This window comes from Chelonia mydas, chromosome 6 (assembly GCF_015237465.2).
Source record: "Chelonia mydas isolate rCheMyd1 chromosome 6, rCheMyd1.pri.v2, whole genome shotgun sequence".
Lineage (NCBI taxonomy): Eukaryota > Metazoa > Chordata > Testudines > Cheloniidae > Chelonia > Chelonia mydas.
Genome location: NC_051246.2, coordinates 29,830,068 through 29,852,957, shown reverse-complemented (window position 1 = coordinate 29,852,957; position 22,890 = coordinate 29,830,068). Strand labels below are relative to the sequence as shown.

General features: G+C 44.9%; 1 protein-coding gene across 14 annotated transcripts in view; it reads left to right on the top strand.

Annotated features, from left to right (window-relative positions):
• The window catches only part of OSBPL5 (oxysterol binding protein like 5), a 219,860-nt gene that overhangs the window by 160,298 nt on the left and 36,672 nt on the right, over nucleotides 1-22,890 (top strand). For all 14 annotated transcript variants that reach the window (XM_043548818.1, XM_043548817.1, XM_043548816.1 and 11 more), the window contains one exon: nucleotides 6,275-6,359. In XM_043548818.1, the coding sequence (XP_043404753.1) occupies nucleotides 6,275-6,359 (85 nt within the window). The remainder of the gene's footprint in view (nucleotides 1-6,274; nucleotides 6,360-22,890) is intronic.

Here is a 22,890-nt window from a genome sequence, read left to right as displayed (position 1 = left end):
TCCATCACCACAACAGTTCCTTGTGAGCAGACAGAGGTCAACTGAATTCATCTGAAAAGTGCAGTGAGAATGAACGATTTGAACAGGGGCGGGCAAACTTTTTGGCCTGAGGGCCACATTGGGTTTCCAAAATTGTATGGAGGGCTGGTGAGCGGAGGCTGTATCTCCCCAAACAGCCAGGTATGGCCCGGCTCCCGCCCCCTATCCGCCCCCACCCCCCAGCTTCTCACCCCCCAACGGCTCCCCTGGAATTCCTGCCCCATCCAACCCCCCCTGTCCCCTGACAGCCCCCCCGTCCCCAGGACTCCTACCCCATCCACCACCACCTGTCCCCTGACCACCCCTGAACCCACCACTCCTGACTTGCCCCCTGGAACCTCTGCCCCATCCAATCACCCCTTCTCCCTGTCCCCTGACTGCCCCCGCCACCCCATCCAACCCCCTCTCTCCTTCCTGACTGCCCCCGCCCCGGGACCCCTGCCCCATCCAACCCCCTTGTTCCCTGCTCTCTGACCATCCTGATGCCTATCCACACCCCCGTCCCCTGACCACCACCCCCAACTCCCCTGCCCTCTATCCAACCCCCCCCGCTCCCTGCCCCCTTCCTGTGCTGCCTGGAACACTGGTGACTGATGGCACTACAGCCGCCCCTGGTCAGGCCGCGGCTCTGCAACTGTGCTGTCCGGCCACCCACAGCGGGTGGCGCCGCGCGCTGAGGCTGCGGGGGGGGAGGGGCCAGCGGGGGAGGGGCAGGGGGCAAGCCTCCTGGGCCAGGAGCTCAGGGGGACAGGAGGGTCCCGTGGGCTGTAGTTTGCCCACCTCTGGATTAGAAAGTAGTACGGTTTTGCAATTGGAAGCATCTTGTGGTATCAGAATGCTTTTTCCTTCAGCAAGACTGACCCAACAGAAAGGAGTCATATAAAATACATATATTATATTCTGTACATTAAAAAGTGGAAGGATTTTCCTGAACGCTGTTATGGAAAACAAGAAAATCATGAGATATTTGGGTTTTAAAGTCAGAGTAGTTCATTTGGATATCTTGAGCTGGATATTAGGGATGCTGCATTTGAACTGTTGTATTAGGAACCCTCCAGGTTGGATTGCTGTGTGTGACAGCCACTTTGGGCCACAAGATGAACACCAAGAGAGCAGCAAAAGGCCACCTCTAATGAACTGCTTGATGTCAAAGGAGCTGTTTGCACTCTGACAGCAGTCAAATGCTGAAGCTGCCAGAAATACTGTTTTGTTTTATGTCACTTCACTGCATACTTTTAAGGCGGGGTGGGCAAACTTTTTGCCCCGAGGGCCACATCGAGGTGCGAAACTGTATGGAGGGCCAGGTAGGGAAGGCTGTGCCTCCCTGAACTGCCTGGCCCTCTCCCCCTATCTGCCCCCTCCTACTTCCCGCCCCCCTCAGAACACCCCATCCATCCAACCCTGCCCCCACTCCTTGTCCCCGGACCACTCCCTCCCAGGACCCCCCGCCCCCTGGGACTCCACCCCCTATCTACCCCCCCCCCGCTCCCTGTCCCCTGACTGCCCCCCATCCCCTATCCAACAGCTCCCTGACTGCCCCCCAGGACTCCCAGCTCCCTTACCATGCTGCTCAGAGCAGCATATCTGGGAGCCGCGCTGGAGCCAGACATGCTGCCCTGTATGAGCGCGCAGCCCCGCTGCCCGGAGCGGTGTCCACGCAGCGGCGTGGCTGTGGGGGAGGGGAGGACAGCAGGGGAGGGGCCGTGGGCAAGCCTCCCAGGCCAGGAGCTCAGGGACCGGGCAGGACGGTCCCGCGGGCTGGATGTGGACCACGGGCTGTAGTTTGCCCACCTCTGTTTTAAGGCAACCAGTGGACATTTACTAGTGTAAATTGGTTTTGTCTAACGGTGCAAAGAGAGCCCGCTTCTCATGAATTATAGATGGGTTCTTTGTTCCAGCACAAGTTAAAATTATTACCTATAATACTGGAACCAAGATGTGGCCAAGAATTCCCACTGCCTGTTAAAACAAGACGACGGATCCTGAAACGTAGGGATTGTCTAGACTAGAATTTGTGATTGGGTTTTAACTCTAGTTAATTGTTTGCCAGTTAACACAATTGTCAATGCTAGTCTGGATGCTCCACTAACATTTGTTAAACGACACAGATATTTGTGGTTACCCCAGGGCTCAGCCGTAAGCCCTAGAACAAACGTTTGTGGAGCTGTCTAGACTAGCATTTACAGTCGCGTTCATCAACTCAGTTTAATGGGCAATCATTTAATTTAAACTAAAACAGAATCTCAAACTCTGAGGTGCCTGTCAATTGATTACCAGTGTATTTAGGGTGAAAGACCGCTGAATTTAGTAACTTCAATAATATTGTTAGGGCATGCACCTTCTAAATGTCAGTGTAACCCATACTTAAAGAGCACCAGCTGATTTGCATTAACTGCTTTTTGATAAAAATGACTGGCTTCCACACTGTAAATTAGAATCATTTGCCTGGATAGAGAGTTCGCTTCATTTTACGTGGCTCACTAGGCTTGTGAACATAAATAGCTTCTCTAAAGTTAGTTGCTTTTCGTCTAGGATGTGATCATTCCTGCTTCATAACGAAATAAAAATGCCCAATCTGTTCTCATGCTTTTGACAGGTGCTAAATTAACAGCGCTGAGATCTTAAGTTCTCTCTCTACACCACAAGCAGTGACTGAGAGACCTTCCCCGCATGATTCTGGCAGTATCTTCAAACCACTTTATAATGGGAGTGTTGTTTGGGTCTGTGCCTGCTCAGGCTACGGCGGAGTACCAGTTAATGCCAGTGCAGTGATTATTTTGGGGCTGTGTATGGGGGCACTGTATAGCAGTCAGGTGGTTAGATTTGTGGTAATGTATTGGATCATCCTATTGTACTAAAACACTTTTTTTAGATTTTTTTTCATTTGACTTAACTGGATGAACAACACAGTGTGGGAATGTTTGTTTGTTTTCAGTTACTCGGGCACCTAATGATGGCAGCAAATAATCCAGTGTAGGTACCTGTGAAATTGAAATCAATAAATAAAATAACAAATACACCCATTGTTTTGAATGAGTCCCCCCTCCCCCTTAAGATTTTATTTGTAAAGTAACTGAAGTGATGGCGCATCTATCACGTTCCTTGGGAAACTTTTACAATCTGTTCCTATCGTTTAGATCGTTGCATTAGGCACGCTTTTCTAATCTCCAGCCCAAACTTGTTTTGCTCATTTTCATCCACGTGGATGATATCTCTCTATCGTATTTTTAATGCCTGTCTTTGGTGATAAAAGCAAAAGTAAAATTAAAAACGACATACTGAATGGCTGTAGCTTCCGCGTATGCATTGACTAACTACTTCTTTTGGTTTTCATAATTCTTCCAGAGTCCTTACTCTCTGACATGGTAACGTAAATCCAATCCTTTTTTAGAACCACAAACGTATCCTTTTCAGGTGATGCCCTTCATTGCCCTGAAGATGAGTGACCCAAAGACTTCCCTGTATTAATTGTATTACAGTAGCATCTAGAGGCTGCCACTGAGATTGGGGCCCATTGTGCGAGGCATTGTATATTAATGGTAAGAGACAGTCATTGCCCTGATGTGCTTACAGTCTAAATAGGCAAGACAGAAAAAAGGTGGGAGAAAGGAAGGATTGTTATCCCTATTTTACAGATAGGAAACTTCACTTACTCTGTAGAATTGTTAAGGGGGGCGGCGGTTAAGAGTGGCCTCAGTGTCATGATCCTTTTACCCATGTGTGACTACTAAATCTGTCTGACAGACCATTATTTGGTCACTGTAATATTTTTCCACTTGCATAAAAGTCTCTTGAAACGTTGTGCCATCTACTCTTCTTTTAAATGTCAGTACCCTGGATCTGCACCATCTGTTCATGGGCTTCCCCCTATAAGGCAGGCTTCAATCTGTGCATTGAAAATCCATACTATGGTGTTATCAACAATTCTCCAAAGTCTCATTCAGCTGAAAGCTCCTGAAAGGAAAAATGTCACAAGGAATGCTGCCTGATTGCATCAATGTCAGTAGTAATGTCTTGAGGGCCTGGGCTGCGGATCACTTATCAAATCCCAGCTTTGCCAGTCCTGCATATCAAATCGCCATACAGATGTTTTTGGTTTCTAAATCTCAAGCACCTCGTGAAAGGAGTGTTTCTTGGCGCTCCCTGTTTTGATGAGTAATAAAGACCTGTCATTTCCCTGGCAGAGGAAGATAGTAAATGAAGCCTCTGCAGAGCCTGGAAATCCCAGGGATTAGAAATTGGGTCAGAGAGAATGAATGTAAACTACTGGACATGTTGTCAAATCCATGTCCATACCAAGATGTCTCCCATCTTCTGATTTGCCCTTCTTCCCATTCCCAGCCCTACAAACAGCTTAAAAAAAATGCAGGTAACTTTGCACAATCCATCTGCCAGACATTCATTCAGAGGAGCAATTGAGAGTAGCAGGCAATGATGGAGAATTCTAGTATGAGTTTGGGGCTCAGGGGGGTCCCCCTTAACTCACTGAAAAAGTCAGATCCTCCCACCCACTGCACGAATTATAATTTTGGGGATAAAAATTGGTGCAGTATGGTGCACAGAGAAAACAGAAAACAGTTTGTAAGAGAGGATGGGATATGGATATGAAGATATGAAGCCTTACATCAGGCAGGAGATGCCTGCAGAGATGGAAGAAGCTACCTTACATCCATGTGCTAAAACATTTTTCAAATGCTGTGTTCACAGCTTTCTATCAATTAAAGATACAACTTTGAATGGGGCCTTGGAGAGATCTGTTTTAGGCCAACTGCAGGTGAAATAAATAAGTGCAGAAGTCAGTGATGTCTCCTACTACACAGTGACTAATTTATTTATCATCCTTGTTCTCAAAGGAAATTCTGCTTATGTTGTTTCTTTGCAATGTGATTTATCCTGCAGTGCATTGGTGGGAAAGGGAGGGAACAGAGGACTAAGGGTGTCACTTTGGAAATAGAAAACCAGGAGGCGAGAGGCTCCCCCTTGTCCATAGCCAGGTTGTGTCCTGCTGCATATAGGTGGAGGGCAGAGGTAGCCTCCAACCCAACCCCTTGCACACCTGTGCATCAATCAGGCATAGCTGTTGCCTTTAAATGTACATCACGGATGAGAGAATGCCACACTCCCCTGAAGGGGTGTAATAGCGAATGTACTCTTTCCTTTGTACCAAGGAAACCTTAGCTGGAGTCTGCCTTTGTGAGAATTTTTTATGCTCCTTCCCAAGGAGGGTCAGTGTCTGCCCCCTAGCTGCAGACTGCACAGTAAAAAAAACAAACAAAAAAACAACCACCCTCCTCTGTGTCCTTGAAGTAATTCTCTGCTTAGAACCCATGAGGTAGGTGTTTCTAGAGAGAGATATGGGGCAAAGGGAAAGAGATTGCACTACAGAACGCCTAGTTACAGTGAAGCCTTCATGCCCTCTCCTAGCTCACCTTTCAAAGTACCATATCCTTCTCTTTTTCTTCCTTCTTTCAGTTGTGGCCTTTCAGAAAAGCTGCCACTGAAATGCCCCAGAATTTATCCCTCAGTCAGCCACATGAAGCCAGTGAAGGATCCAGGTTAGGAGCCTGCACTGGGCCACTCCAATCCCCATCTGCTGACTTCCAAGCTTATCCACCTCTAACGCTGGCAGAAAGAGAGATGCAAGGCACTCGGAAGCCAACAGCAGGAAGGGACAACACACGGTGATTTACAGGCATTAGCAGGACTAACTGAATAATTTAAGAGCAAACTGGCTTTCGTGGCACCAGCCTGCTGGAAAGACTGATGCCACCATCTGAGGTGTGAGTGCCACCTGCTGTTCTTCCAGCGATGGAGGAAAGCTGAGGCTTTTTGCCACTGGTGTTGCAATACTGCAGATGGACTCAGCAGCGAGCGCTGTGCTGAAAAGTCTTGTGTGAGAGACGCAGTAATTGCATGTTTTTTCTTTTCCATTTCTCTGTAGGCTTGTTCACAAACTTAAGGAGCAAAACTCTTCAGTTCTGGGGGTATACTTCTACATTGCTAGTGGTACTGACAATAAATCGGTCTTTGGGCTGAGCCAGACTTGAGTCAACGTCTTATTACTACTTTGGAGCAGTGGCTGGAATATCCTGGTTACTAATGGATCTCTCTAAATTACTCCATCTGTTCCTCTTCTTCCCCCTCACAAATACACTTGGCCCATGAAAGGGAAAAATTCACAGAACTGTTCCAGCCTCCTTTTTGCCTTACCTTTTTCTTGTTTGTGTGACTCTAGGGCCCAAAGGGAGAGAATGTTGGTTCCATCACTCAGCCTCTTCCCAGCAGCTACTTGATCTTCAGAGCAGCCTCGGAATCAGATGGTGAGTTCTGGTCTGCCTCTCCTCTCTCTCCACTTCTTTTCCACAGATATGAATGTTCGTCATGAATCCAAAATAAGAGTTTGATCCTGGGAGCTCAAGAGTGCCTTCTCTGGTGTCTCTTTCCTATTTAGGAAAATAAAGGTTGGGAATGCATAGGGGGAAGGATTTATGTGGCTACGGTTTTATGGCTTAGACGCTTGGTTTGGACTCGGCAGAGCAGGGGATGGGACGTGCGTTCAATTCCTGGTTCTGCCATAGACTCTCCATGTGACTTCGGGCAAGTCATTTACTCTCTGTGCCTCTGTTAAAATGGGGATAATACTTTTTTTCCTATTCTTGTCTATGTAGGTTGTAAGCTTTCTAGAGCAGAGGCACTCTTTTATTGTGTGTTTTGGTGCCCTGTTGTGTTATGCACTTTACACCGTCTGGGCTTTATAGGTTCTACTGTAATATAAATAATTGCCTCTCCAACATTTAAAGGAAGCAAAATAGATTTCACATGACTGATTCAGTGAGGGATCCAGCTCGAACTCTAATTCATGTGTGCATTTATTCTTCTAGGCATATGTCTTCCAAATTTTATTTTGTACCAAGTCATATAATTAAAAATATTTGCTTATATATAAATCCATCTGTATCGACACACACAGTGACAAAATACAGATTTATTTGAGTTACTAGCATTATGTATCATGATATCGTGGATGCGTCATCTTTACTTCCCCGAATAGAAGGTGGGGAGATGTATGTACTACAGCAAAATTACAAACCTATAAAAGGTTTGTACGCTACATTGTGACTTGACTGAAGGTGCAACTTCCTCCTATCTAGATGCTGCTGAGAACTGTGCTTAGGGTTTTCAAAGATGCTTAAGGGAATTAAATACTCAACTCTCATTGACTTTCACCTTTGAAAATCCCACCCTACATGAACAATCTACCGCAGCTGGCCAACCTGGAAGCACATGGATACTATGTTGTTTAGGAAATCCAGGCACAGGTGTGAATCTGAGGGTTTCACACCAAGGGCCACCAGAGCTCAGGTGGGTCACAAACATGCTCCACATACTGCTGGGTGATGGTGGATCACTCAATGGCCACCTTTCTGGACTGATTGGCCGTGTGTCTGGGAACAAGATACACTCTTGCAGATGGAGGAAAAGTGCGGAGTCAACAGACATGTAGAAGATGGAAGGGAGGTGAACACCAAATTTGGGATCAGGAAGGGATTATCCCCTGCCTAAGATGAGAAATTTCAAGATATTTGCCACTTTCACTGGAGCTTTGAGAAGGAAGCATGTGTTGTTTTCATGGGGCTATGCCCCAAATGCTCAATTTCCTGAGTCCAGAAAACTTGGTCTCACACTCATTCATTCTTTCTGTAGATAGTCCTTGAAATAAGACGGGGGAATATGTAGGGCATCCACCTGGATCCTCCTTTAGGCAGGGGCCCAAAGAAGAAAATGTGTTGGTGAGGAGAGGTCTTTCCACCCATCCTTCCCCCTAAGTTACTGTTGCAGGGATAGAAATGCGATCAGCACAAATAGTCGCCAGTGGATCCACATCTGCCTTTCTTCTAGAATCCACGAAACTAAGGGAGGTGTATGTAGGTCAATGTATGATAAACATGCCAGCTTGCTATGTGAAAATCTCTCTAACTCTGTAATGACTACAGAAAAGCAGTGGTTCGTAAGTAGATAAGAAGATTAAAAACATGTTTTCATTCCAGTTGACCTTCAAAGTACTGTAATTCTTGGCCATATCAAATTAACCCCTGCTGCTCCTTGTAGACATTTTCTGCCTGCCCCAAAGGGGCACCTAAGTGGCCATCCATGCACCTTGGGCCTGATTTTAAATCTACTTAAGTAAATGGATGCCTTTTCATTTATTTCAGTGGGCTTCAGATCAACAGTCCTTTGGCTAAAGGTTTGTTTCAGTTAAGTTTCTCCCAGCCCGATAGGTGTCAAATGAAACACTGGGGCTGCTGAATGCATTTCTGGTAGTGCACTTAGAACATGGTTAAGCGCACCAGCAAATCTAAGAGAAGGCATTCCAGAGATCTGGTTTATTTCTTTTGTTTTCCCTTTGGGTCTGTGCCTGCTGCCCTCTCTTCCATTGGGCAAAGGGAGTTATTCATGGTGGGGGGGAAAGGCATTTTTGATGGGGAGAAGTGAATGTTCACTGCAGTGAAATTAGGTGGAAAGCCAAAAGAGTGCAGGTTTTAATTTGAATATGGTTATTCCTCCCTTTTCCCTTCCCTCTTCCCCCCCACCCCTGAATTTTACCACTCATCTTATTTGTGGAAAGAAATACAGAATGCCACCTCACTCTAAATATCTCCTATGTAGAAACAGGTATGTTGATTATAATACACACACCCTTTTTTAAAGCTTATTTATATTTTTTGGCAAGCATATCTGAATTTCAAATCTCAGTCAGCCCATCTGATAGAGAAACAAACAGAACTATTCCTCAGGCTTTTGAGGCAATGGAATGACTTCAGTTACTATCTATCCAAGCCTTAAAAGCTGCTATGTCCTTAGAGATCAATGTTACTTGCCATTCCATTAACTTAATTTGAAGATGTGCAATGCGAGCAGTGTGGTCTCTGTGGTGTGTGCTTGTTTTTAAAGGAAAATTGGTGTTTAACAGAGCACTACCTCTTAGCATTTTAGTATTCTTCTAAAAAGACTTCAAACTGGAAAAAGCTTTTCCACATCCGACTACAATTTTAGGTCCAAGATGGCAAAGGGTGATGGCTGCATGCCATCTTTATGTTCCCCTTATCCCTAGGGCTGCTGTGGGATACTTGTGTTAGAGCAGACTCAGGGCTGCTCTAACCTACACCATCTAGTTGTGGCCTCCGAGAAGTTGGGAATCTCTAGACTAAAGCACTGCTCCAGTTGTGCCCTATTCCTCTGGCACACCCACAATATGCTCTGATATATTGTATGCCAGAGGGATAAAAGGGCCAGAATCCCCCTCCCTGACGGGTTTTCAGTGTTTAGAATCCTTTCTAAGCTTTCTGCCAAATGAATTTTTATGAATTTGTGATAACCAAGGGATTAAAGTAGTGGGTTATTGTAGCATATCTTTAAGTTCAAAGCTAAGTAAGGACCCTTAGGAAGCAGATCTACAGCATTCAGGTGGAATCACAGCTAGTACCTGAGATTTTTGCCTCTTCACTTGTAACAGGTGCATATGACCTGGAGAAAAACTAATGTGATCTCTTACCTCTAAAAAAGGGAAGAAGCAAGAACCCAGAGACCTGAAATATGACATCTCCATTCAGAGAGTCTAGAAACAGTGATTAAGGATGAAAGATGAGAATGCTCTTGTACGGCTACAAGAATAATGAAGGGCAGTCAGCACAGATTTGGAGAAGGGAAGTCATGCCTAACAAATTTCATCAACTTCTACAAGGAGGGGTCAATGAGAGTTGACAGAGGTGAAGCTACGGGCATAACCTGTGTGTTGTTGGCCTTCGTGAAGGCTTTTGATGCAATATCACACCAAAAGATGTTAGCATGAAACATTAATGAGTAGGGTACTGATTGTGGAAATTTCTATTGGATAAAATATTGGCTTGGCAGCTGAAGTCAGTGAACAGTGATAAATGGATATGGATTGAGAAGGAGATATATAAATAGCCAAAGGCATCGCTGTTAAGATCCATACTCTGTATTGATAATTTGGAAAATGTAATACACAACACTGCATTCACATTGGCAGATGACATGAAACTGGTACAGTCAGTGTCACAGAGGAGGGGAACGGTTGCCTGGAGAGAGTCCTGAATAAAATGGGCAGACAAAGTAGGGACTTGTGCCTTGTACAGTAGAGAAATGTTTATTTCAATATGGATTGAGTTTAAAAAGGGGCGAGGATTGTGCTTAAGTCATTGTAAGCTACAGGACAGTGGTCAAATGGTGACAGATTAAAATATAAAGGGGTATGAACTGAAAGTAAGAAAAGACCAGGCCATAAGGGGGTTTAGGAGACACTTGCATACAAACAGTTTTTGTTTAATGCATTGGACAACTACAGATAAAAGCCAGTCAAGAAGGTTGGCACTTGGGGAGAGCAAAATGAGCTAGGGATATGAATAGACCCAGATAGCCTCTTTCCCATTGCATAATGTTAGTATACGTTTACAGTGTGTTCATGGATCATGAATCAGTCTCCATGCAGCCTTGATCACGTCCTTCTCAACACATCCTCTCATGCTAATAACTAGTGAGAACATTTGGTAATGTTAATGGTAATTCATGAGGAATTCCTATTTTCTAGAGTATTGAGTTACATGATAGGTTTAGCGAACAGTCCAGACATTCATCTATATCACAATCAGCAGCTTGGTGTCCTATTTTTCCTCTTACAATTTCAGAATACATTTTTGCCACTAATCCACAGTAAATTTCATATTCCATAAAGTCCAGTAGCAATCTGTTGACTACCTTGTTTTGTCACATACGGTTGTATTTGGAGACCTCTGGAAGGTCAAAACAGCCCACAAGGCTCAATGTCTACAAATATAGGGACTTTCTCTTGACATTTCCAGTAAAGGAATTTTATTCTGGAGACTAGCCATTATGTAAATAAGCTACACAGTGAAGATTTCTTCTTGTGAGTGGCTTTAGTGTATTGATAGAAGTTGTCATAACATGGCCCAATCCCCCTTTCTGTACGGACTGTTGTAAGTGGATCCAACCGCTGGATCCTTCATGTCTCTGAGCCCTGGTCTACGCTACGGGGTTAGGTCGAATTTAGCCATGTAGGTTGATTTTAAAATGGATGCATCCACACAACCAACCCTGTTCTGTCAACTTAAAGGGCTCTTAAAATCGACTTCTGTACTCCTCCCCGGTGAGGGGAGTAGCGCTAAAATCAGCCTTTCTGGGTCGAGTTTGGAGTAGTGGGGACGCAAATCGACAGTATTGGTCTCCGGGAGCTATCCCAGAGTGCTCCAATGCGACCGCTCTGGACAGCACTTTGAATTCCAATGCACTAGCCAGGTACACAGGAAAAGCCCCAGGAACTTTCAAATTTCATTTCCTGTTTGGTCAGTGTGGCGAGCTCAGCAGCACAGGTAACCATGCAGTCCCCCCAGAATCGCAAACGAGCTGCAGCATGGACCAAAACGGGGACACTGGATCTGATTGCTGTATGGAGAGAAGCATCTGTGCAGGCAGAACTCCGAGCAAAAAGAAGAAATGCCAATATATTTGCCAAAATCTCACAGGGCATGATGGAGAGAGGCTACAACAGGGACACAGCATTGCTGCGTGAAAGTTAAGGAGCTCAGGCAGGCCTACCAAAAGACAAAGGAGGCAAACGGGCGCTCCGGGTCAGACCCCCATACATGCCGCTTCTGTGATCAGCTGCATGGCATTCTAGGGGGGTACCCTACCAATACCCCACCACTGTCTGTGGACACCTGCAAGGGGGGAGTCTCAAGCAACAGGGAGGAGGATTTTGTGGAGGAGGAGAATGCGCAGCAGGCAAGTGGTGAATCCGTTCTCCCCGGCAGCCAGGACCTTTTCATCACCCTGGACCCAATATCCTCCGAAGGCGGGATCCCCAACCCTGAAGCTGGAGAAGGCAGCTCTGGTGAGTGCACATTTGTAACTACAGTACAGGGTTTAAAAGCAATAGTGTTTAATGTTTGATTTGCCCTGAAGAATTGGGATGCATTCACGGGCAGTACAGCTACTGGAAAAGTCTGTTCACATGTTTGGGGATGGAGCGGGAATCCTCCAGGGACATCTCCATGAAGCTCTCCTGAAGGTACTCTGAAAGCCTTTGCAGAAGATTTCTGGGGAGGGCTGCCTTATTTCGTCCTCCACAGTAGGACACTTTACCACGGCAAGCCAGTAGCAAGTATTCTGGAATCATTGCAGCACAAAGCATGGCACCGAATGGTCCTGGGTTTTGGTCACATTCAAGCAACATTTGGTCTATATCTATCTGTGTTAGCCTCAGTTGAGTGATATCATTCTTGGTCACCTGGTTGAAATAGGGGAATTTTTGTAAGGGAACAGTAAAAGGACCCCATTCATGCTGGGCTGTTTGCTCTTGGCTAAAAGGGATCATCCCAGAGAATAGCCACACGGCAGGTGATGGAGTGAAGGGATCATCCCAGATAATAGCCATGCGGTGGGGTGGGGGAAGGTGAGTGTTGCACATCCACCCAAAACCCACAGCCCCTCCTTTTATATGTGAAACCCAACCCATTGCTTACTATGGGAAAGGATGGCACTGCAGTTTGAAACCATTCCCACATCTTATGTGTAAGAAGCCAACCCCACGTACACTCTGCCTTACCATGGCTTCCTGGAAACCGAATTCTGTTGCCCAGCCGTGTGTTTTGTCACCATAATGGCAGGTGCTCAATATAAAAGGCAAAATGCTACCTTGTACCTAAAGCACATGTGCTGTCTGCTGTGAATTGCTTATTCACTGTGAAAGAGTATCCCTTTTGTTCTCAGAAATGTATCATCTTAAATTTTACTCTCCCTTTTAATCTCCCCCGAAGGTGCAAATGTTTCTATGCTCCCGCTATCATCTCTGTCCCTGAGGTTATCACAGATTAGAAGGTCAAAAAAACGCACTCGCGATGACATGTTTTCTGAGCTCATGCAGTCCTCCCACACTGATAGGGTACAGCTTAATGCATGGAGGCATTCAGTGTTAGACGCCAGGAAAGCATTAAGTGAGCGTGAAGAGGGTACGCGGGGTTGATGAAGCGTCTGGTGGAGCTGCAGGAAACCCAACAGGAGCATAGACCCCCACTGCATCCATTGTATAACCGCCTGACTTCCTCCCCAAATTCCATATCCGCCTCACCCAGAAGCCCAAGAACGCGGGCGGGGGAGGCTCCAGGCACCCAGCCACTCCACTCCAGAGGATGGCCCAAGCAACAGAAGGCTGTCATTCAAACAGTTTGATTTTGTAGTGTGGATACAAAAAGCAATGTGGCCTTGTCCTTCCCTCCTCCCCCACCCCACCCCACCCGGGTTACCTTGTCATTTATCTCACTTTTTTTTTTAATAAATAAAGAAAGAATGCATGGTTTCAAAACAATAGTTACTTTATTTCGAAGGGGGGAAGGAAGATGGTTTGGTTACAGAGAATTAAAATCAACCAAGGGGGGTGGGTTTGCATCAAGGAGAAACATACACAACAGTCACACCGTAGCCTGGCCAGTCATGAAACTGTTTTTCAAAGCCTCTCTGATGTGCAGCGCGCCTAGCTGCGCTCTTCTAATTGCCTTGGTGTCTGGTTGCTCAAAATTGGATGCCAGGCGATTTGCCTCAACCTCCCACCCCACCATAAATGTCTCCCCCTTAATCTCACAGATATTATGGAGCACACAGCAAGCAGCAATAACAATGGGAATGTTGGTTGTGCTGAGATCTGACCTAGTCGGCAAACAGTGCCAGCGAGCTTTTAAACGTCCAAAGGCACATTCTACCACCATTCTACACTTGCTCAGCCTATAATAGAACTGCTCCTTAATACTGTCCAGGCTGCCTGTGTATGGCCTCATGAGCCATGGGACAAGGGGTAGGCTGTGTCCCCAAGGATAACTATTGGCATTTCAACATCCCCAACAGTAATTTTTGTGTTCTGGTAAGTAAGTCCCTTCTTGCAGCTGCTCTAACAGCCCGGAGTTCCTAAATATGCGAGCGTCATGCACTTTTCCCAGCCATCCCATGCTGATGTCAGTGAAACGTCCCTTGTGATCCACCAGTGCTTGCAGCACCATTGAGAAGTACCCCTTGCGTTTATGTACTGGCTGGCAAGGTGGTCCGGTGCCAAGATGGGGATATGCATTCCATCTATCACCCTACCACAGTTAGGGAACCCCATTGCGGCAAAGCCATGCACTATGACCTGCACATTTCCCAGAGTCACTACTCTTGATAACAGAATGTCAATGATTGTATTGGCTACTTGCATCACAGCAGCCCCCACACAGTAGACTTGCCTACTCCAAATTGATTCCCATCTGACAGGTAGCAGTCAGGTGTTGCAAGCTTCCACAGGGCTATTGCCACTCACTTCTCAGCTGTCAGGGCAGCTCTCATCTTGGTATTCCTGCGTTTCAGGGCGGGGGAAAGCAACTCACAGAGTTCCAGGAAAGTGGCCTTACACATGCAAAAGTTTCGCAGCCACTGTGAATAATCCCATACTCGCAACACTATGCGGTCCCACCAGTCTGTGCTTGTTTGCCAGGCCCAGAATCGGCGTTCCACTGTATCAACCAGCCCCACTGCCGCCATGATGTCCACAGCCCGTGCTTTCAGGAATGTCTGTGTCCATGTCCTCATCAAAATCCTCCTCGTGCTGGTGTCTCTTAGCCCAGTTCTGCATATACTCCAGGCAGCGGTGTATTAACGCCTAGGCCAACAAGGCCAAGGCCAGGGACGGCAAATTTATAATAGCAGCCAGAGGCTGCTTCCCCTGGTGCTGGTTTGCGCCCTCCACCCTTGGCCCTGCCCCAACCCCCACCCTTCTCCACCCCCACCCTGCCCCTATTGGTCCCCTTCCCCAAATCCCCGCCCCAGCCCCACCTCCTCTCCTGAGTGCGCCACGTTCCTCCCTCTTCTCCCCTCCACGAAGCTCTTTTGTGCACAAGCACTGGCAGGTAGCGGGGAGAAGCAGGACCCAGCAGCGCGCTCAAGGGAGGAGACGGAGTCGGAGCGGAGGTGAGCTGTGGCGGGGGGGCCGGGGGCGGAGTGGCAATTATTTCAGGGCCTAGGGGAGGCAAAATCACTAATCCGCCACTGACTCCAGGATAATGCGTGAGGTGTTTACAATGCTCACAACAGCAGCAGTGATGGTGACCTGAGCGGCCTCCATACTTGCTGTGGTATGGCATCTGCAGGAGAGCAGAGTTGTAGCGGAAGCGGTGGATGACGACAGTTAGCAGTCCTACCGCACCGTCTGCTGACAGCAGCACCCAGGACACAACAGCTGTGGTGATGGTGAGTTGAGCGGGCTCAATGCTTGCCGTGGTATGGCGTCTGCACGGGGAAAAAAGGCACGAAACTATTGTCTGCCTTTGCTTTCACGGAGGGAGGGGCAACTGATGACATGTACCCAAAACCACCTGAGACCATGTTTTTGCCCCATCAGGCATTGGGAGCGTAACCCAGAATTCCAATGGGCGGCAGAGACTCCAGGAACTGTGGGATAGCTACCCACAGTGCACCACTCCATAAGTTGATGCTAGCCACTTAGTGTGGACATACGCAATCGACTGTATAAAATCGACTTCTATAAAATCTACCTAATTTCGTAGTGTAGACATATCCTAAGGCTCTGGGTCTGGGTAGAGCCAGGTCACTGTTCCTAACTCTGGACTCTAAGACACACTCCCAGACGTAGACCCTGTGTCTGCCATCCTTCCTTGGGATGTGGGGCTCCACAGCCCGTCTCCCTTAATCCCCAAAACTAGTGCCTCAGCTGCTTATACATGTGCCCTCAAAATTCCACCTCATTTTGGGAACTCTGAGAGTCTCAATTAACCCTTTCATGGACAGTGTAGCAGGCAAACAAGGAATACAGGCTTAGTCAAGGAATTTCTTAACCACAACCACTTTTACTCTTAAGAAAGAACCAGAGAGTTGCAGATCTTTTCAAATAACATAATCCTGAGATGCACCTTCCCCCGAGTCTGAATTTACCTCTTCTTTGAGCCAGAGGTCTGGTCAGCCTTTCAGGCAAGGCAGAGTCCCTCTTCCTTGTGTTCTGCTATGTGGCAATGGATAGCCTCTTGCTCACTCAAACCCTTCTGAAATACAGTCTGTCCCTGTTTTGCCCATGTGCTCCAGCTACAAAATTCCAGCCCTTTCCTTCAGATAGGCTTATCTGAAGAGAGTTCACCATCCCAGGGTGACGGGCTGGTAGTTGAGATAGTCGGCTTGGATGGTCGTACATTGCTCTCTGATGGCTTCTCAGTCATAGACATTCAACTAGGTGCCAAGCCCCTAATAAAAAATGGTTGCTCTAATCCAAACTGGAAGTTACTCTACGAAATGGTCACAATGAAGCTTACAATTCAAGATGGAGGTTGCAAGACCAAATAGATTTCACAGTTTGGTACAGAGGTGTCAGAGGAAATAAAATGTGTAAGTTACATTTTCTGTGCCATGTGAGCACCATTCAAAACAGCACATTGCTAGAGGTTAAGACTTGGCAATGGTTTAAAATTGCCTGGATTTTAACCAGCTTCAGTCCAAACTCTGCACCTGCAGAGGAATCATGTCTTTGTGTCTTGAAGCTAGATAAATTCACACTGGAAATAGAGTGTAAATTTTTAACGGTGAGGGCAATTAACCATTAGAGCAATTTACCAAAGGTTGTGGTAGATTCTCCATCACTGGCAATTTTTAAATCAAGATTGTTTTTTTTGTTCTTTTTTTTTAAAGAGCATCTCTAGTTCAGAAGGAATTATTTGGGGGGAATTTTATGGCCTGTGTTATATAGGAGGTCAGACTAGATGATCATAATGGTCCTTTTGGCCTTGGAATCTATGAATCTCTAGATCACCAAAGAATGGTTAGTAGGTACAAATCAGGTTTTCAGATGCCCAAAGGTTATAGCAAAATGGGAGGCAGTCAACAGAAAACATAGGCTTTCAAATATTCAACAGCAGAACGAAATCAGGGTCTTCTCTGTCGTTCAAGATGTGATTTATTTTTTTTTGTAAACAATATACAGTTATCAGATAACAATACATTGTTGGCTCACTGTTAGAGGCATCAATCAAATAGGTGTGAGGAGCAAGGCCAGAAACTGAATGACTTTAACCACCCAAGAAGTGTCATATTCCCCTCATGATGCACTGTCTGGAGTATTGTATGGCCATTTGGTAATAAGAGTTCTAAATAAAATCAGGAAAAGGGATTCAGACCAGCCATCCTCTGTCCACAATTTTGTGGATGGGGGAAAAAGTGCTCCCAGACTGAAACTTTAGTGCACAGCAATAAGCTTCGGGCTAAAGCAGATTTTTACATTGGAGTTAATGATGAGCACTGAGAGAACATCAGTTATCCCATTTGTTATCATCTATTGCAAAACATGAAGAAGACCTAGGGTCATCTTGATTGTGTGACTGATATTAGTTGATGTTTGTGAAGGACTTCAAAGGTGAAAAGATGCTAGTATTCTAATTGCATGACCTTCCTATAAAATATCTGATTAGCCTGGTTACAGATCTGTTGAATGAGTAGGACTTGCCTTCTGTGTTTTGTGACCAAGAGTTGAATAGAGCTAGAGAGCTGTTCAGGATCATTGGTGTTTGTTTTTGTTTTGTTAAATCATTCATTCCCCTTTGAAAAAAAAACAGTGATTATTTGAGCTGCACGCTCGCTCCCATCCAAACTTAAAGCCCCAGGCTTTAAGAGCTGTAGCATCGGCTTTGAGAGCTGTAGCATCAAATCTTCCTTGATATGAGCAGTGCACCCATGAGCTATGCCTAGAGCATCTTCAGAGGGGGCGGTAGTGATTTTGAATATATGTGGCTGTATTTCATTAGTTGTCTCAAATGGCCATTTAGAGTTAGTGCGGACACCACGCCTAATGAGCCAAAAGGCCTGGGGAAATGTATAGAATATTTTGCATCAAATTTAAGCTGTGGTATTGCAGGGCAAGGCAATAAATGCAAGCCCATGTTACCTTGCTTAGACCCTTTTACTAGGGAGTGTAGTTTGGAATACAAATAAAAACATAGCTGTACCCAACATCCTTGGTTTTCAGTTTTTATTTTGTTTAAAGTTTCCCAGGTATTTCTCAGTGTCTGTTACAAATATTTAAGAATGGGTAAATATCAGCGTTAATACTGGGGGACAGGAGGACAGAAAAAAGCAACAAATAAAGAAAAATAAGAGTACTGAAAGTAAAAGCAGTTCAATGCTGTGGTTTATTTCATGCATAGTCCATTAATAGTGTGTACACGTATATCCACATCTTCCACTACATTGTGTTACTTTAACAGATTTTGTTAACGATAAGCTAAGACATCTACCTAACGTAATGGACTGGATTTGCTTAACATAATCAGGGTTTTCAGGGGTGGTCCAAAATTCATGTGAAAATCCAGTAAAAACAGAATAATAGCTTTTTTAAAAAGCCAAGAATTTTTCAGTAAAAACTGAAAACAAAGGGCCTTTGCTGTACTGCAATATGTTTGACTTTTTTCCCCCAAGCTCTCTATTTTTATTGCAATTGCTTAATCAATTGTTACTGTTTTTACTGCAACAATTGCAGAATTATGCACACGAGTGCCAGAGATGGAGCGTAAGTAAGGCCAGTGCCAGAAGTCCAGGGAGACTCCTCTTCTTTCATCATTGTGCTATGTAATCCACTAGGACCTCTCCTAGGTTGCAAATGACTGTTCTGGAATTTCAAAAGTGAATTGGTGTCTATCCAAAATACACTTGCTGTAGTCTTGGATTGGCCTTAGTGTTTTAGCATTTAACACTTTAGTTATCGGAATTTTTTTCTTCTCTCAGGAATGGATTTTCGTTCCACTTATTGACTACTATCAGGTCTAGTTAAAATTTTGAAAAACCTTTTATCCAAAAATGGCAAATTCTTCATGACATAGTGTTGCTGGTTTTGATTAGTTCTACCTGCAGTGTACATATACAGCTATGGTAGCTGTCTCTCTCTGGGTCAGCTGTGAATGAAAAGGGTAAGGGAATGGTCTGTGTTTATAATGCCTGGTGGCAGAGGTGGGCTTAGGGGTGGTGTGAAGTGTGTGCAGGTGGTCGGGGTAGCTGGAAAGTCAATTGGTATTACAGGCAGTACAGAGCAATGGTTGGAACTCTTGCAGGGGTCAGTAGCTGGAAGAACCAATCCAAGGGGCCAGGATAGTGGGTTGGGGAGGTGAGGACAGGTGAGGTGACAAGGCACTGTGGTCTAAACAGCAACCAGTTGCTCAAACAGCTCCCTCTTCCTGTTGGGGTCTTTATATAGTCCTGGTGCCCAATCAGAGTGCTGTCTGTCCAGCCAATCAGGGGCCTGGGGTGTGGCTGCTGCAGGGCTGTAGGCTGTTAGCACTAAGGCTGTTGGTTAATAGCGGTAGTTCAGCACATTGCTGTGGTGCTAAGGATGCCACCTGGGGACCTGGTGGGCCAGGATTCAATAGTGGAGTCCTGATGGTTTTACTGAATTTCAGCTCCATCCATCCTTTCTAACTGGTCCTGTAATCAGGGTCTTTCCCAGCGCCCTTTGACAATGACTTCAATGAAAGCAAGATCAAGCTCAAAACACTTACACGACTCTTGAGAGAGTTCTTGGGAAAGATTCCCTTGCTCCAGAGAGGGGAAGATATGGGTATTTTTGAAGCAACATATACCTTTTGCATAATTTCTATCATAAAGGAGTTGTTGTATTTCAGAATTTTAATAATCAGCATTTAAACCCTGTGACAAATGCTGCCAGCTACTGTAGTTAGAGAGAATATATTCTTTCATCTTAGCCTGTGCTTCAAGCAAAACACTGTCCACTGCAAATATAATAGAGCACATTTTATTTATTGACTTTAGAAAACTTTTACTGCACTGTTGAATATGTTACAATTTTAAAAGCACCAAGCAGACCTCTCTAGCCTTTAAGCACTGTCACGGTATGAGCCTTATTATCTAACATAGCCCAGCCTCTCTTAAGGAATCAGTTCATGGCCTTCAACCCGGGGGGGTGTGGGTGTGTGTGTGTGTGTGTGTGTGTGAATCTTCCACACACAACTACACTAAAAGAACATTATTAAGGTTGCAAAGTCAAACGCTGGAAAATTAGCAAATGCCAGAATTAAAGTTGCCTGTGCAGTCTTAATGTGGGCCCAGTGTACATATGCACTATAATGCTGCCTTTAATGACATGATCACTTGCTGTTTTTCCATATTTCAATGTGAGATGGCAATGCGGACCCGTCTTGCAAGCACCACAGCAGCCAAAGCAGCAGTACCTGCAAACAGGAGACTACAAAGAAACCTTTCATTTTCATTGCACATGTGCAAACACAAGTGTGTGTGTGCGCACGCGCGGGCATACACAAAAGTAGTAGTATCACTTCAGTATGACATGTTCTGTTCAGCTCTTCAGTAATAAAACAGGTTTATCTAGCCTGCAAGTCCTAAAAATTATAGATGGTATGTTTTCAGTGTAATGCGCTGAAATTAGCACACGGTAGTGGTTAGCTTACAGAGAACGGAACCTTTCTTCTTTGCAGAGGAAAGGACGCATTTCACTTCTAACTTTGTGACAGGTATTTGAGTCGAGATTCGCAGCACCTCGCGATGGACAGGGGGCTGTGCTATAGTCCTTTTATCCTGATCTGTCTCTCTTGAATGCACTTTTGGTTTAAAGTGAATAAGTGGCCATACTTTGAATATTATTGATATGCTTTGTGAGTGAGTAGCAAGTTTGAATGCTAACTCAGGATAGTGTATTATAGTAGATACTCGTTAGAGTAGGGTTTAAGAATGACATTGTCTTAATGCTCAAATGTAGAAACACCTAACAAAGCTTTTCAAAAATGGTTTGCTAAATTCAAGCTTGTAGGCCAGATTTCTAAAGGTGCAGAGAGGCACCTAGTGGGAGCTACAGACGTATCTAAATACCTTTTTGTAAATCTGGGTGCTAAATCCTTATTGGGAGCCTAAAGCCATGTCTGCTCTTAATGAGTCTTAAGCATATGCTTGACTTAAGTAGGTTTTAAGTACGCGCATTGGTGGTTCTTTTTTTCTGAATTGGGGCCTAAATAAGTAGCATTGACATCAGTGGGAGCTGCTGATCTGTAAACCAGACCACATTCCAGGTCTATATTTGAACATAGGCTCCTAGCTTTTGAACTCCTATTTTTGAAAATCCTGGCCTGAACAAAATGCACAACAAATATAGCATGCGCAGTGTTTCCTAATGGCAAACTACTGCAGTTTCCATCCCATAAGACTGAATCATAAAAGATTAAATTGCCGTGCATTTTCCTCACATGGAGTAAACTAAATTGATTCTCGATGAGTCAGGTGGGGGGGGGGAGGTATATTTGTGCTCAGAACACCCATTAACACTGATGAGTTATCCTTGTAAATCCTCCATGTAGCGTGAAGAGAATAAATCTCTGCATGTAAAGCCTTTGATATGCAATACTTGTAAAATACAAAATAATATAAAATCAATTACAGCAGTCCTGACCCTGCCTAAGCATTTATTAAACATTATGCATGGTGTTATTAAACAGGAAGCCAGTGCTGAAGGAATTTCAAAGATGAAATAAGACTAAATTACTGAGCTCTGATGTTTTAAGGTTTGGTATTAAACTGGAATTCTTCAAAATCTTCACTCCTTTTTTTCCTCTTACCACTCTTCTGTAGCCTTTTATAAAAAGTGATTCATCAGACCATAGAAACATTGTAGAATTATAAATATTTCTTTTGTAAACAAATGACCCAGACCTATTTTGAGCTCTATTTTCTGTCCTCATAGGGCCTGGTTTCTGTTAAAGTCAATGGAAGTTTTTCCCACTGGAGATTTTGCTCATGAAAGCGGTTGAAGTCAATGAGATTTAAGTGTGTTCTTGAAATTAAGCATCTGCTTTCCTGCATGGCAGTGCATCCTGAGAGTGGGATTTGATCCATAGTAAAATTAAACATGAAATTCATGTGTTACAGTATTTTCCACTGCTATTGCTATGTCCGCCCTTGTTTTCTTTACAGCCTCTCAAATACATTTTTAATTATTCTGTAATGTAATCTGAGATACATAAAAAGATCTCTGTTGTACATGTTAGAAATTACGGAGTATCTCTCTTGATACCTCAGTTCTTGAATGTGCTGCAAATTTGCCAGGTGTCCTGGCCTCTGTGATCTCTTGTGGATGTCACCCAGAACTCTGAGCCGCTGTGTTACCACTCTGCCTCAGGAAGAGTGAGCTTTGCTGCTGATAAACAATGTGTCAGCTCCCTGATGCACCAGCTTGTCCACCCTGCCAGCAAACTCTTCAGGACTCCACCAATCCAAATCTTGCCTTGCAGGGAGCAATCTGTTATCCCTTCAATTCCAGAGTTTTCCCCACTGATGGCTTTCTGCAGTGTCCAGTTCCTTTCACTGGACACTCACAGAAGTTAGGTTATCTGAAGACCCACACTTCCCTTGACTATAACTGAACTGAGATGGTTTGTAATAAACCAAGAAAAAGTTTGTTAACAAAGAACATAGGCTTAAGTGATTTCAAGGAAGAGTGGAAAAGAGATGAAAGGTTGCAAACAAAACACGCTTTCTAGAGACTAAAACTTCAGCAAATTACAATCTTTGTCTTAGTCGCTTTCTCATCAATAGTTCGCAGAGCCTTCGGCCCCCTTGGCTGAAAGCCCATTGTCTCTGTTTCAGGAGCCAGGAAGGCTTCCTAGGGTACAATCTCCGTCCCCCATTGTGATCATGAAGTGGTCATCTCTCCCACTTGCTAGTCTGCTTGCTTTGTTTACCTTATCTGTAAATGTGCTTCCATTGTTTCTGACCTCA